The sequence below is a fragment of the Cygnus olor genome, chromosome 4 (genome assembly GCF_009769625.2).
Source record: "Cygnus olor isolate bCygOlo1 chromosome 4, bCygOlo1.pri.v2, whole genome shotgun sequence".
Taxonomy (NCBI): domain Eukaryota; kingdom Metazoa; phylum Chordata; class Aves; order Anseriformes; family Anatidae; genus Cygnus; species Cygnus olor.
The window spans coordinates 15079081-15094143 of record NC_049172.1 but is presented as its reverse complement, the minus strand read 5'-3'; the positions used below and the strand labels follow the sequence as shown (position 1 = coordinate 15094143).

The 15063-nt window shown below is 42.0% G+C and overlaps 1 protein-coding gene and 1 long non-coding RNA gene across 2 annotated transcripts in view; one reads left to right on the top strand and one right to left on the bottom strand.

Annotated features, from left to right (window-relative positions):
- LOC121069911 (transmembrane protease serine 11E-like) overlaps positions 1-15063 on the top strand; it is a 43693-nt gene that overhangs the window by 5993 nt on the left and 22637 nt on the right. The window contains exons 2-3 of the mRNA XM_040556442.1: positions 2596-2717; positions 3451-3569. Of these exons, the coding sequence (XP_040412376.1) occupies positions 2596-2717; positions 3451-3569 (241 nt within the window). The remainder of the gene's footprint in view (positions 1-2595; positions 2718-3450; positions 3570-15063) is intronic.
- On the bottom strand, positions 9354-14421 carry LOC121069912. Its single transcript, XR_005819752.1, has 3 exons — positions 14219-14421; positions 12361-12626; positions 9354-9459 (listed from the first exon to the last, which is right to left on the bottom strand). It is a non-coding gene; the product is annotated as an uncharacterized LOC121069912 (long non-coding RNA).

Here is a 15063-nt window from a genome sequence, read left to right as displayed (position 1 = left end):
CTCTCTATAACTGTGTCCCAGCCATGTTACTTCTGGTCTGATACCATTCTTTCACTGATATGATAGGCAGTTACTTCTTCTCACTCACCTGCTGTGGTGTGGAGTTGGCATTCAGCCTTTTAAATGGTCTTCTCAAACCCAGCATTTTGGTTTGGGGCTCTGCCAGGATCGTTATAGCTGAAAGACCTTCTAAGTGTTTTTCCTTCCGTGAAGTTGGAGGAAGGCAATTGCTTTTTTAAATGAAACTAGGATAATGAATGTGAGTAGGTCATGTCAAGTTAGCTGTGTTTTTTTGTTTGTTTGTTTGTTGTTGTTGTTTTTTGATTTTTTTTTTGCAACTTAGTCTCACTGCAAGCATTGTAGAAATATTTGCAAAACGCATTGTCAGTGCAGAAGACAGAATGTGTTAGTTTTGACTATTAGCTGCATAGAATCATAGAATCACAGAATATCCTGAGTTGGAAGGGACCCATAAGTATCATCGAGTCCAACTCCTGGCACCACACAGGAAAAAATAAAAAGCATAAACTAAAGCTGAACTTGCCGCTCACTTAATGAATTAAGGTAAGAGCTACTGCTACACCCACTAGGGCTTTGAGACCTCTCAGACAATAAGCTGAGTCCTGTTAGATCCTGATTTCATGTAGCACATCTATAAGGGCTACCCCCATAAATGAATGTTTTCCATGGAGACCAGATTCCAGGCACCACAGCGGTGAGTGATCATTGGAAGTTTAGTTAAATTACTCTGGCTTTAAGTTTTAAATAAACACGGAGAGCAAATGTAGTAGTACTAGAGATGTTAAGGTGTGGTTCTCTTAGATTTGTTTTAATCAATTTTCTGACCAAAATGCTTATGAAATCTCTTCTCAAAATATTTAAATTATCCCTATTTTATTTTATCCCATTTCCTATTTGCTTTCCAATAACTGAGATAATTGTCCCTTGGAAAGAAAGACCAGTTTATGAGGAAGTTAGAGGCAGTTTCCTATATTTTTCTGTATCTGACTCCGAACACTTGTGAGCCCATTGGTCAATCAGTCTAGAAATGTGTGGCTTGAAAAACATGAGTAACACGAGGCGTGAGGAAAAGATGCTACAGAGATTGACCAGCCAAAGTCTCTTCAATTATCAAAGGCAGTTACTGTATCGAGCTATTTCCTAAATGTTCTTGTTAATGAGACAAAGACCTAACCATTTATACCTACATATTTTTCATTTCTCCATTTAGTGTTTTAAGGGAACTTCCATGCACTAGGCTCAGAAATAATGTTGGAGCTGCTCTTCACCAAACTCTTAACACAACCGTTTCATTTTGGTGTTATTTTTTTCTGCTGTGGATCTACAGATTCATTTTGAAGAAAACCAGATGAGATGAGAGTTTAATAAGCTGTTTTAGAGTATAGGAGGAATGAACTCTAGTGTATTTAAACTATGCCTCATGAGGTGTTCCAGAAGTGAGCTATATTATCGTTACGAATGTGGGAACTCACTGAGATCCCTTCATACCCTCAGGAGAGGGTCCCTGTAGCCTTGTTTTCTAGCTGTACGTGGAGCTGGAGGTGTGCATGTTCGCACGAGTGAGGTGGGTGGCTCTAGTAGGAATGACTCTTTGCCAAAAACTCTTCCTTCCTGTTCTGTATTTTGTAATGGCTGATAACATCATAGAAAACATGGCTCATGGGATCTTAAGATGTCTTTGAGTTCATAGCCAAAGGCAGAATTTGCTCTAAATAAACTTTTGGGGGCAGATTTGTTTAAATATCATACTGACCTATTGACTTGCACTGTGTTAATTTGGATTAGCACCTGTGTAATTAAGAGCACAGCAGAGAGAAGTACCCGGCTAGGCTTTCTACCTGTGTTCCCTTGTCTGCTCACATGTCCCTGCCCTTCCCTGTCATTCCATCCCTTCAGCTAATACTGCTTAGTACCATGCTTACCTTTCTTTTTAGATTTGGCCTGAGTAAAACAGGAAGCACATGCTGTTCCTCCAAAATCTGTTTGTCTTTTTTTTGTGTGTGTGTGTGTGTGTCCAGCCCTGCTTTTCATGCTGAAATAAACTGAGCAGCTTGGGTAATGCATAAATACGTACTATACAAATGAAGGGGATGTGGTTTTTTTCCAGTTTTGTTGCACTAAGGAGCAAAGGCACTAGTATGTCTGTGATAACTGACTTGTTTAACCTCTTGAAAGCTGCTTACATTGCTGTACAAGAGTTCACTTAGCTGAAGAATGAGAATAACAGTTTTATTCTTGGAAATTTCCAGTCAGGGACTGTAAGAAAGTCCTTAATGGGACACCTATTTAATTGAGCCATTAAAACAAACAAACAAACAAAACACCTGCATCTGTTTTCTGTGGCTCTTGGCATATGTCAGCATATATTTCAAAATAGCCTTGAGTCATGGTTTCATTTTTAAGGGTGTTGGGTGAGAAGTCATTTAATACTAGTGGGAAGAATCAGCTTATACTAAGGGAGAAAACTTTAGCATCTGCATCTTGTGTTTTTTGTTTGTTTGTTTGTTTGTTTTTAATTGAAAAGCATCTCTTAGATATTTATTTTTTCCTTTTTTTTTTTTTTTTTTTTTTCAGAATTCATCAGCCAGCCATCAAAATAAGACATCTCGAGCCCTGGAAAATTGCTCTAATTGTTATTGGAACAGCAGTGGCAGCAGCCATCACCATTGGTCTCCTAGTTTATTTTCTGGCATATGGTGAGTTTTACAGAACTTACCACTCTTCTGTTACCCTGTTAAGTGCATCTCTCTTGTGCTATTTGAGGCCCACAGCGCTGGGAGTTCGTTTTCCATCAGTCTAACTAAAGCTTATTTGGGGAAAATCCACTGTCTTCTCTAGCACTCTTTCCATCCTCATTTAGCATCTTTGCAGATCTCTTCTCAGGAGCATTTCCTTCTGTGCAGGGTGGTTAGGGCTGTGGTTTCTGTTGCCTTTCACTCGCTTTCACTCCTTTCATGTCTTCCTCATGATCTACTTCTGTGATGAGGTCAACACATGAGCCTTCTGGCCTCTGTTAAGCGAGTGACAAGCTAAGCCTCCTGCTTGATTCTACCCATAGTGTTTCCCCGTTCCCCTGCCCTGGTCCCCAGCAGCTGCATGCCAGTGCTCAATGTTGTGTGGATAAGTGGGCCAGGAAGGAAGGCAGCTGACCAGGAGGATGCTACTTGTGATTCTGGGTGCATGTACTGCTGGTCGGCCAGAAAAGTAACTGCTGGAGAAACTGGGCTTTTTGTTACTACTTGGCACAGCCCACCCAACAGAAATGATTTCTTGTTCCTGAGTTCCCAGCTTTCAGAATTTTTATTTGAATGGGTTGGATACAGGTCAACCACTCCGCAGACATCTATGCAGTCAGCCCCAGACCCTTCTGTAAGTTCATGGGTCTCGGTGCATTGTGAGTATTGCCTGTTCCTCTTCTCTCCCTTGCAGATCAGAAGCTGTTCTATTACAGCGGCAACGTAAAAATCACCAATATCCGGTACAGTAATGAATTGTCCAGACAGACCTCAGGGAAGTTTAGAGACCTGAGCGAGAGGGTTGAGAGACTGGTAAGTTGGGACTGTTGTGCCTTTCCTTTATTAAGGACTGTGTGACGATAATGTGAATAGATCACGAGCCTTTGGTGCACCTTGACCCCCCATGGTTAGCAGACATGGGCAATGGATAACATGGGAGTCATGTTCATACCTGGCAGACCAAATCCACTTGTTTTAGCCCATTTAGTAGATATTTGCAATATTCTTGGCTTCCTCTTACATCAGGAAACATTTCTGTGCCTTCTCTTTCCCCAGCCTGTCTGCTGTATGCACTTACACGTGTATATATGCAGCATCAGGCACACGAGAGACCAACCTATACTGACAGAGCTCATCAGACTCCAAATTATTTCCCTCCTCCCCTACCTTATAGGTAGCTACCTGGCACTGCTTACTGGCTTTCCTGCTACCCTGCTGTCTCTAAGGAAAGCATGCTTTTACACCCTCTCCTTTACGGGGTGGGGAGCTCTATCTGTCAGGCTGCTGCTGATGTTGAGAAAACAATACACAAGTCCTTTTCCTGCTCCTTTGGTATGTTTTGTTGGGAAACTCTCCTACAAATAGTAGAGAGTGCTCATACAGTAGCTATGGAAATAAATAGATACATTGCAATTTCCTTTCTTGTTTTCTCTTTGAGACACTTCCCCACAGATGATAATTACAGAGTTCAGCTCTTTACAGCCATAAGCATGTGATTGTGCTTGTATCTTTTTGTATTTCATTCATTAGGGTCTGATACATATCTCCTACCTCCTGTTTAGCAACCTTGCACAGATACTCAGTTAAAAGGACAATCAATGCTTTGCTCCCCACTGTCATTTAATTTAGGGACGTGCCATTTGTTCATAACAAAATCTGAGCTGTGTTGAACGTTGTCCTGGAGAAGCAGGATTTAGCAGTGCTAACATCTCTTCCCAACTCCACTGCTGAGGGCCTTGGAGATCTTGGTCGAGTTGTCCTCCTTTCATGCATTTGTTTCCCTTCTGCCCCATTTGCCTACCAGGGACTGTATTGTATTTCACAAGATCTGCTTCTGGTGCATGTCTCTGTGTATAGAGTCTTACATAAGCTGCGTTTACTTAGGTGCTACCAATTGACAACTGTTACCTAATAATTGTAGGCTTTTAACCTTGTGATAGGACCTTGGAGAGGGAATGTTCTCCCTGAGCAAGGAGACACGTATTGCTGAGGGGGAAGGAAGGCAGGGACTAAGGAGAAAACTTTGAGGAAGAACACTTAGTGAGTAAAGTTGAATCCTTTTCTCCCACTTCATTACTTTTTTTTTTTTTTTTAAATGTCTCCTTTGGCAAGGAAACACCAATTTTAGCCAAGAAGTTATTTCATACAGTGTCAAGTGCAGTCAGAATGTCCGCTGAACCTGGCTGTTAATTCAGATACTGGAATAGAAGCTAGTGCTTTAGAAATGTTGTCTCCTCTATGGCTGTCAAGTACTTCTGACAGTAGTGACAGAAAATACTGGAAGGAATACTGGTTGAACAGTGAGAAATGTAATTTCAGAGCATGTTAATTGTACCAGATAAGTAATGCCATAACATGCAGACAGAGAACTGTTTCCTTTCCCTCATTCCTATGACTTTTCTTTCAAGTGGTCTTTAATTCAGGCATTAGCTCCTACCTCAATCTTTCAAATTTTCTGAGTTCTTTGCTGGGTGAGACTGAGATTTGTCCATAAGTTTTTGGTTTTTTTAAGTGACTCCATGCACTAATGAACAACAATATGCTCTCTCTAAGTCTGATGCTGCCCAAGCAAAACCCAGTTAGTGGTGTTAAAAATCAAAGCAATCTTTGTAGAAGCAGAAATATCCTCTTGACTTCTTAAGACAGCTATCTCAGAACACCTACATTTTCATCAGCAGCATTTTCACACCGTCTTTTAAGTAGAGGTGGAGGGAGTTGTGTGGTTTTTTTTTGTGTTGTTTTGTTTTGTGTTTTTTGTTTTGTTTTGTTTGTTTGTTTTTTTAATCACGTTTCCTGATGTGTTTGGTTTTACCAAAATCCTTTGTAGTCTTACCCAGTTGGGTTCAGCGTTCTGGATGTCCAAGCCTTCCAGTTGTCATTAGTAGTAACGATACCTAAGCTCATGTTGTGAAACAGTGAGTCAATGCAGATAAATGCAGCATCTTTCACAATACTTGGTGCAAAGTGAACAGAAGTGAATCATCTCTGATAATCAGAAGCATTCAAATTACCTGAGTTAGTGCAACTCCCTTCGAGTGTTCCCTTCTCTGATCCCTCCCTGATGAAGCCTCCTTTGTTTGTCCCCAGAAAAACCCTGAAAGCAGCTCTTCTGAGTGTTGGTGTTTCTCGAGGAAAAATGTTTTTGATCCTGTAGAGAGGTCATCCTTTGCCTTCCTTGGGACTAGCAGAAAACATTCTGGTGTTTGCTTTGGTTTCCACAGCTGAATAGTAACACCCATATGTGAATGACATTCCCTACTCTCTTATCTCATTGAAGGCGGAGGGAATGCAGCGAGATCATGCCAAAGAGCTGATGAAGCCAGTGCACCAGTCAACATCGCAGGGCTGACTGGAAAGTCTGGAAAATGTATTGTGGGGTGGAGCTGGGGGGACTGAGGAACAGATGATGAAAGCTATCTGCTCTTTGCATGGCTTCCTACAAGCGGCCCTAAGGGTTCCCTTTGTCTTCTCTTGAAAGAGCAGACCTGACTGAATGCCACTGTGGGAAGAGATGTTCCAGCCTGCCAGAGCCTCCTTGTTTTTCTAGCTGGACCAGTCGTTCTTCCCTTCCCAGCCTAAAATGCACCATGCCAGACCCGTCTCTCTTGAGCTGAGTACAAAGGGCACAGTTGCAGCCTTAATGGCTTCTTCCACAGGGAGCCTCTATTTTCTAGTGGGTTCACTTATGTGCGGATCGGCCAAGCATTGTCTTAGATGCCACTGTTTTCCTACATGACCATTACCCTCTGGTTTTCTGTAGCTCCTGCACCAGGCTTGGGGTTTTTTCTTCTCGCACAAAATCTCTTCATTCTGCTTTTGAATTTCCCAAGAGTGTCTTGAAGGCCCTAGCCACCCTCTTAGTAACAGCATCTGTGGGAGACGTCCAAAGCCCTGTTCTAAGCTTTTCTTCTTCATCCAAAGACCCCGAAGTGCCGCAGGAGCTGAGACAGCCAGCTCTAGATAGACCTCAGTGACTGGGATGATCCTGGGCAGCAGCACCCACTGCACCGTGTGCAAGGAGGAAGGTGGAGGTCATTTGGAAAGCAGTCTTTGATACCAAGTGAAGGAGTTGTGTGTTGAAGAGGACTTGAAACGAGCACTTTATCAAGAACCATTTAAAGAGAAGTTGCCTCAGCAGAAGGCTGGCAAGTGTCTAGATATGAGAGAGTAATAGCTACCAAGCAACCACAGCATGTGGCCCCTTCAGTACATGGCTGGTTGCTCAACAGAAGTGACCACCAGCTTTTACTCTGCCCACCAGTGACTTGCAAATGTATCTGTTTCCTATCCCATACTCTCTCCTGCTCCTGTGTGACTTTAAGCCAGGCTGTGAGTTGGGTGGATGGATGTTCCTCTGGTAGGAGTGCAGCGTGGCTCCCTCTGGCTATGGGGTGGCTGGGGGAGACACAAGGTGTTTGTTTTCTCACCCTCAGTGCCTTGAGCCATGGAGTGGAGTGTCACGGATTTCGCCTCCACAAGGTACCTCTGCTCTCCCCCTTCCTGGTACCGTCCACAACCAACACAAAACTACCTGGCTGGATCTGGGCAGAGTGGCTGGGGGTTGTATTAACAGGATAGTTGGGCACTTTCCCTGGAAAACTGTCTATCCCAGTGTTTCTATTGAAGTCATGGAATTTCTTAAGTAATTCTTGCCTCTGAACTCAATGCTCTGTCATGACATCTCTTCTAGAAACAGACATCTTGCTTCAGTGATTTGAAGTGAACAAAGAATCTTCTGTGTTCTTAACTACAGACACTGGGAAAAGTTTTTGATGGATATAGCTCTTGAAATGTGCCCTGTCTGATAGAAATGAATCAGTGAGGTTTTACGTTAGAAGTAGTGGCTCTGCAGCGTATCGCACTTGCAATACCACATGAAATGCTTCAGGATGATTCTGATGACTGTGCCTGTTCTTGGTTGTTTTAAGGACTCGTTGATGAGTCCCTGTAATGGAGCTAGGAAGGAAGGAGACAGTTTTTTCCCCTGGGAGATGATGTCTGTTGACATATTTCTCTGAGAGCAGTTGGGGGGCAGGCAGGTCCCTGCACGACCCTGCACACAGATCTCCTGCTCTTTGTGCTGCTAAAGGTGAGCAAGAATCCCAAGGACTGTCAAGTGCAGTAGCACCCAGGAACCCAGTAGCTCTTTGCTGCTCCGCACCTTCCCTGACACTTTGTGGCCACAAATGGGGCTTGTTAGCTGAATCCAGTGCCCTTAGCTGCTTCCACCACAGAACACACTGGTGGGATGCAGTGGGAGCTGACTCCATCCTTTGCATTGTCAGTGGTGCGGTGCAGGTTCTCAGCGGCTTCAGCACGTTCCAGTTACAACCAACCAAAGCTCGCTGCAGTCTCCCAGCTCCCAGGCACTGATGTCTCCACTGTACAGATGGGGAAATGAGTTGGAGAGAGCTGAGAGGCCAAATCCATAAAGCTACTTCAACACCCATGAAGAGATCCCCAGAAACAAAAGAATTTTCCTGATCATCTGTAAGCACTTGAAAAGGTTTCATTGGCACACTCAGGTTTTACTCACCCTCATCACAGTACTCAAGTTTCTGTGATCATTCCTTCAACTCCTGTGTAGACACTTATGTTACTGTGGAAAACAGAGCTTTAACTCTTGATAACCTTTTTTGGCAGTTAGATTATTCTTCAGCAGGACACTTCTCATAACTGAAAGGCTGCCTCTCTGCTTCATATCCAGTTATAAGCTTTCGATCATCGTGATTTGAGTTGTGAATAGCTTACAGTCCCATCTGCAGGGACAAAACCTTCAATACTGGCTAAGCTTTCCATGTGAGATGAATGAAGTCTGACTGAAAGGTCTGGCAGTAGTGAATGCGTAGGTGAGACTGCTGTCTCATAGCACTTAGCCTTTTTGGGGTCAGACATGAGACAAGTCTTCCTGGGGAGCCAAACTGTGTGTTTTTTGGGAGACAGAGGGAGGTGAAATACAGTCTCTTTACAGCCAAGAGCTAGTAGCAAAGCTGACTGGAACTGTACACGAGGTGATCATTGCACCTTCCAGGGAGCTGATAAGGTAAAGCTCAGACGCATGTGGTTTGCTTGATCGATACCTTGTGGTCTGGAGGTTAATTCAGCAGTAGATCCCCAAGCCAGGAGATTTTTGAAACATTCCTAAAGACTGTATTTGCTCTGGGAAACCAGGCTGTGAGGGCTAATGTACAGGTGATAACTGAGCATGTCCCGGGAAAGGGAGTGTGCTGAAGTTCCGAGGAGTCTAACTTGACTTTTTTTTTTTCAACAGCAAGTTGAAGCAATGGTCACTACAAGTATCATGTAGCTTCATTTGCTGCATGTGCTATTTCCCTGCCCACTTCCCCTGCCCTTGTAAATTATATCTTTTTCCCCTCTCAGCCCCTGAAACATTGAAGAAAATTGAAGATAAAATAGTCAGATCATACAGAAATTATAGCAGCTGCAGCAGCCAAATCTTTCTGATGACTTTTCAGACAAATACTAAGTAAGTTTTTAGTAAGTTTCAAAAGAAATTTGTTAGTGTTTTCAGATATAGTCCCAAATTTTAAAACTTTATTCCTTATTTAAACCTGGGTATTCCTAGGCACTACATACAATCGCTGAAGTACTTGCTTAGTACTAACATAAGGCAAAAAGGTCAGAATTTCTACTGAAAGTTTTTCTTGTTCTTCACTGGTAGCATTTTTATTTAGAAGTATGCCTGTAGTAGGAAGACAGAAAAAAAAAAGTTTTTTTAAATGAAAAATGAAGAGTTAGAGATTTTCTGACAATACTTTCCTTTTTTTTTTTCTTTTTTTCTGCAAAATAATGTTGTAGGATGAAAGCAATGTTCTTGTTTTCTTTGTAGAAAATATTTCTAAGGAGCACTATGAGGAAAAATCCTAGCATGAATTTAGAGTATTTGACAACTTCTGTTTGGAAAGCTTTATTTTGAGGGAACACTTGCAAAGTGGAAGCATCGCCCTTGGATTAGCATGACACAATAAGGGTGCCCTCTATGGGTGATCAAGGCTGTAAACAAAGCAGAAAGCAGCTTTCCATGGTAATTCAGCCAAGTGGGAAACATGGCAATGTGACAGTGGGCAAGATGACAGTTTGATGGCTTGTTTATTTGGCGCTGGAATTAGAGGTTGAGGCTACACTGAGCACTACAGGTGTGGTCTTAAAGACATAGGTGGAATGCTGTATGCTGAGAGAGGAAATAACTCACAGAAAGCACTTGCTTCTCACTTGTAAACCTTTTTTTTTTTTTTTTTTTTTGTAAATTCCCATTGAAATCAAAGGAAGAAAGACTGCTGGTAGAGGCATATGCTGTATTGTTTTCAAAACTTAGGTGCTTTCTTTATTTGATTTGTTTCCAGTTCTTCCTGTTTTCACAGGTCACAGTAACACAGGGAGCGGAAAAAAAAAAAAAAAGAAAAAAAAGAGGAAGATATGATGTACTTTCATTGATGCAGTGTAGTGCATGAAGCTGCTGTTTCGTGATTTTCCTACCAGTAAGATTTCAAACTGTTAGTGTGTTCTACCTAAGCAGCATTTCTAGGATGAAATGGCTACAGTCATCAACAGTGTGCCTAATATCCATCTTTCTTTCTTTAACTTATATGTAGTGATTCTTGAACTTCTTAATACAATGTGATTTTCTCAAGTAATAAACATACAAACTGATTTCTGTTCCCCGCCACCCCCCGCCCCCCATTTAATCAAGGCAGAAGGTCTAAAAAGCGTGTACAAAGGCTGCAGTATCATACCATGACACCCTCCATCCCCCAAAATAAGTAACTCGAATTCAGATCCAGTGTGTGACAAGATAAAGAGGTGTAAAATGGGCACAAGGAAAATGGATGTGAACGTGAGGTGGAAAAAGGAATTCAAAATGAAATAAAGGGCAGTTATCGATAGTGTGTGTGATTAAAGGTAGAATCTTATCTTAATTATAGACCCATGATCCAGAATTACTACATTGTTTACTGGTAATTAAATGAATGAAGTGATTCAAGATGTGAACTGGTGTCACTGAGATCAAAATCTGGCTGGTCAAGACAGTAGTTGTTTAAAACATGGTGTTGTCAAGAGGGAGAATCCAATTTCGGTACTGTACTTGTGTGATTGGTGCTATCTGGGCACTTGTAACCTGACTACATGACTATTGATCTCTCCTAGATCTATCCTAGATTTTATAAATTAGCCTTGTCCTAAGAGCTGTTCATTCCTGTATTTCAACTTTGTACCAACTTTTTTGGGGAAAAGCCTACTTTTTTGGGGAAAAAAAAACAACCAACCTTCTCTGGATTTTGGCCTAGATGGGTTTCTATCCAAATTTGGATTTTTCTCTCCAAATTTTGGAAAATCTCCTTCCAAAGTGGACAAAATTTCAGTTGCAGTGTGAAAGTTTTAGGGAGCTAATTACAGACAATTGAAAGCTGGGAGTAGGGGTGGGAATACTCAGGTGACCTTAATTCCAGCTGTTGCTATTACATGGCTATAATGAAACCCTAATGCCATGACATGCCTTTCAAATTGGTTGCACTAGGGATGAGCATGATACTTTAAATCTTGACATTCTTCCAGGTATTAGCCTTCTTAATTTCTTCCATCTGAAAGACCAATCCCTTTAGGAACTATTGTGCATGGTCAGTTATTTCTATTGCAGCCAATGCCTCAAAGAACTGTCCAGCTGAGCTCATTGTAGCGCAGTCGGTGCTTACTCACCTCCCAGCTTTAGCAGCTGAGCTAGATTAAACTCTGTGCAGAGTTTCGTGATGATGTTTGCAGATGCATAGGATCACGCTGCCCTTGCCCACTGTGCTGGGTATGACACATGCTGTCTTTGTGTGGTTTCTGATGGGAAAGTTTCTGATCTTCTGCAGGCTGGAGGCCTGCAGATTATTACACTCCTTCTCTTTCAGGTCCATTCTCTTCACCTCAGGCAAACAGTGGGGCTTTACGGTTGCCACTGCTGTGAGTAATTGGTATCTCTGTTTCTAAGAGGATTGTGATGTCCACATCCTGGTTCAGGACAGGGCCAGGTTCAGCTTCTCTTGCTGTCCCTGTCCAACTGTCTTCCTGCCCTCTTTTCCTTCAGTCCTTGGTAGAGTTCCCAGCTAACCCCTCAATTGAAAGGGTAGGGGATATACCAGGCTCCCAAGCAAGCTGCTACTACGTGACAGTCAGCTGCTGGATCTCTCAGCAGACTGTGCTGGAAAATGACCACTGAGTTCGATGGTAGGGAATTAACCCCACTGATTAGTAGTAATTTGTATTGTACTGTTACTGTAAAGTACTGGAGGGGTTCACTGGACCAGGTAACATGTTCTAGTTATTTATGGCTGGAAAACTTAAAAAAAATCACTGATAATAGGCTTTACTTCCCAAGGAGCTATCAAGGCAAAGGGAAGAGTGTTAGCATGAAGATAGCTGTAGCAGGACTAAACTGGTGGCAGGCAGAAGAGTGATAGTACTGAGCAGCAAAAGGATTTGCTCCCAAACCTAACGAATGCCTTTCAACATCCCACATGCGTAGTTCAGTGGGTTCAGCATGTATCTCGCACAAGTTCTGTCAAACTAGATTTAAGAAGAACTTTTTTTGATGAATCTTTACCTTGTGTGCAGTGACAGAGCCATGTGTGGTGGGAGAAAGCAAGGCACGCCGACCTTGCTGGGTCACTTCCAGACCCAGCTACACATCTGAACAATCCCAGCCCAGGTCAGCTTCATCCCACAGTGGAGCAATGTGATCGCTGTCGCACGTGACCCACTTAGAGAGCTTGCTTTTCTTTTGGGTCCCAGGAAGGCAGGGTATATCAGCCGAACCTGACATCACGAAAAGCTTTTGGTAGGTTGCTCCCAGGGCTCAGAGGGCTGGCCCTGCTGACATGGTGTGACACAAGAAAAAGAGGATAATGATGAGATCCAGAGTCACCTGAGGCAGAATAGAAAAACAAGTCTTGTTCATCAAGGTGTAAAACTTCTGGCTGCAAGGAACAAGGAAGAAATCTCCTTTGTGGCTGGGTTTGTACAGGTGGGAGTGTTTAGCCCTCTTCTTGTGTCTTTGTTACTGGCCACTACTAACTACTGTAGAAGCATAGATCAAGCAGAGTGCAAGGGTTAAGTTGTTTGTCTTAGAAAATGTAATGCACAGAGAGAAGCTGTGTTCTTTTTCTTTTTTTCTTTCTTTCTTTTTTTTTTTTTTAAAGCAGTAGTCACCATCCAGCAGCTGGTAGACAATGGCCAGGAAAACAAGTGATCAGAGGTGAACTTAAGGGATCTGGACATGACAGCATCTCTTTTCAGTGGCTGCAATCAAAACAAAATGCTTTAAATGAGTGTAGGTGCTTCACCCAAGCAGACTGGGTCCCACCTAGTTACTGGGCAAAGTTCTAGTTACTTTTGCTTCCAGGGTTATGACTCAGGCTGAGAAGAAAGCTATAGGCACATTGGAGAAAAATGTTTATTGTTGGCTATGGGTGTGAAAGTTTTTACCAGATGATTTATGGTAAAAACGTGGGATAGACAATTAATCTTTGCGAGCTATTATCAGAAGGCATCTCTCTAGGTTTTTTCCTCTTAATGTAAACTCTGTATGAATATAAAAGAGTACATTTGGGACAGATTCATATCTGTCAAGTTAATTTATCAGCAGGGTGAGAGTTAGGGGCCACAGTGCAGGCATTTGGCTAGCATGCCTTTCCCAATAAGATATGGCAGGTTACAAAAGTGGAAAAAAATTCCTGGTCAGGTTTGAAGGTGTTAAAGAGTCTGTAAGGATAACTAGAGACAAACACTCTCCACTTGGTGTTTTTGATCTATTGGTGATGTAGAACTAAGGCAAATCCTAAGAAGGAGAAAATTAGTGACTGTGTGTAACAGGAAAATAGGTTCCTTTCTCATTGAGATATGAAATTGTGAAAGAAAATGGAAGTAACACAAATCCAGTAATGTTAGTATCATTTTAAATCAAACACTTACTGTTCCTCCATAAAATAACTCCAGCATCCCTTTTGAACTTCCTGAAAACAATATCTGTTGCTGATAGTTCAACAGCATTTGGACTCCTTAGATTTTTTTTTTTTTTGTAAAAAAGTGTTGTGTGTAATAGTTTTTTCTCTGATGTCACTGAAAATCACTCTGCCGCAGGACATAGTGTTCCTGACCAGTCTGCACAGAACATCTAGGAAGTGGTCAAGGATGAGGAGAAAGCTGAACGTGTCAAGAGTAAAGAATATACAACCACATGAACTGCTCAGGCTGTAGCAAATGTGTGCAAGAGAATGCGGAGCAGTAGCAAGGATCCACATTTCTGCTACAGAAATGCAAGTAGCAAGTGTAGCAAAAACACTTGCATTCTCTGAGATAAGAGAATACAGATGGATTGAAAATATAATCACCAGGAGGAGATACAGGTTTCAGACATGTCGTATTAACTTCACCCTCCCTTGCAAGAGATTGCAAATTCTTACCTAAGTGTAAAATCAGCCTGCTCTTGCTTTTCTCTTTTGCAATGTAGAGGCTTGACACGTACAGCAGCACAGCTCAAAGCTCTCTCTCGTTTGCACGGTGCTTTGTGCTCTGCAAAGTCTCTGGCCCAAAGATCTCTAAGTCTTTGGAGGCAGTGCAGCCGAAGATAGCATGCGCCATTGCATGCCACGAAGCTAGCAGCGCGTCCTTCTGCTAACACAGTCATCAGCGAAGCATTTGAAATTGTTACAGGAAATATAAGCAAATAGTATGACATATATTTAAAAAAAAATCCTCATTTTGTCTGAGGACAAATACCTCCAATCTCCAAAGTGTGGAGAGGGGGGTGAGGGAAACAGGCTTCAGAATTACAGGCAACATAAAACTATTCTTAATTTCTAAACGTATGCCTATTCTTAATTTCTAAATGCATGTATGAAATGCATTTTGCATATACAGTAGCTTGTTGCACTTGATATCTGTCCACTATATCTTTTTTCCATGGAGTTTTGTCTGTTCTTCTGAATTCCTAAGTAATTCCAGATAACTGTTCGTAACAGCAAGATATCAGCCCAGTGTGTGACCAAGAATGTTTTTGTTCCCCCTAGTGTATGCTTTTCACCTTAAAATCACTCAAAATAAGGCAGTTTCAATCTTGAAATTATTCTATACATAGCAATGTCAGGCTTCATCTTACAGAAGCCAAGGTTGAAAAGAGGAGATTTGTGAGAATCACACCAGATTTCTTACTTGTTTCTGAATCTGAAAGACATTACCAGAACTTTGATTATTTTTTTCTACTTTTTTTTTTTTAAGGGCTGAAAATGTGAAGACTTGGTTCTGAATC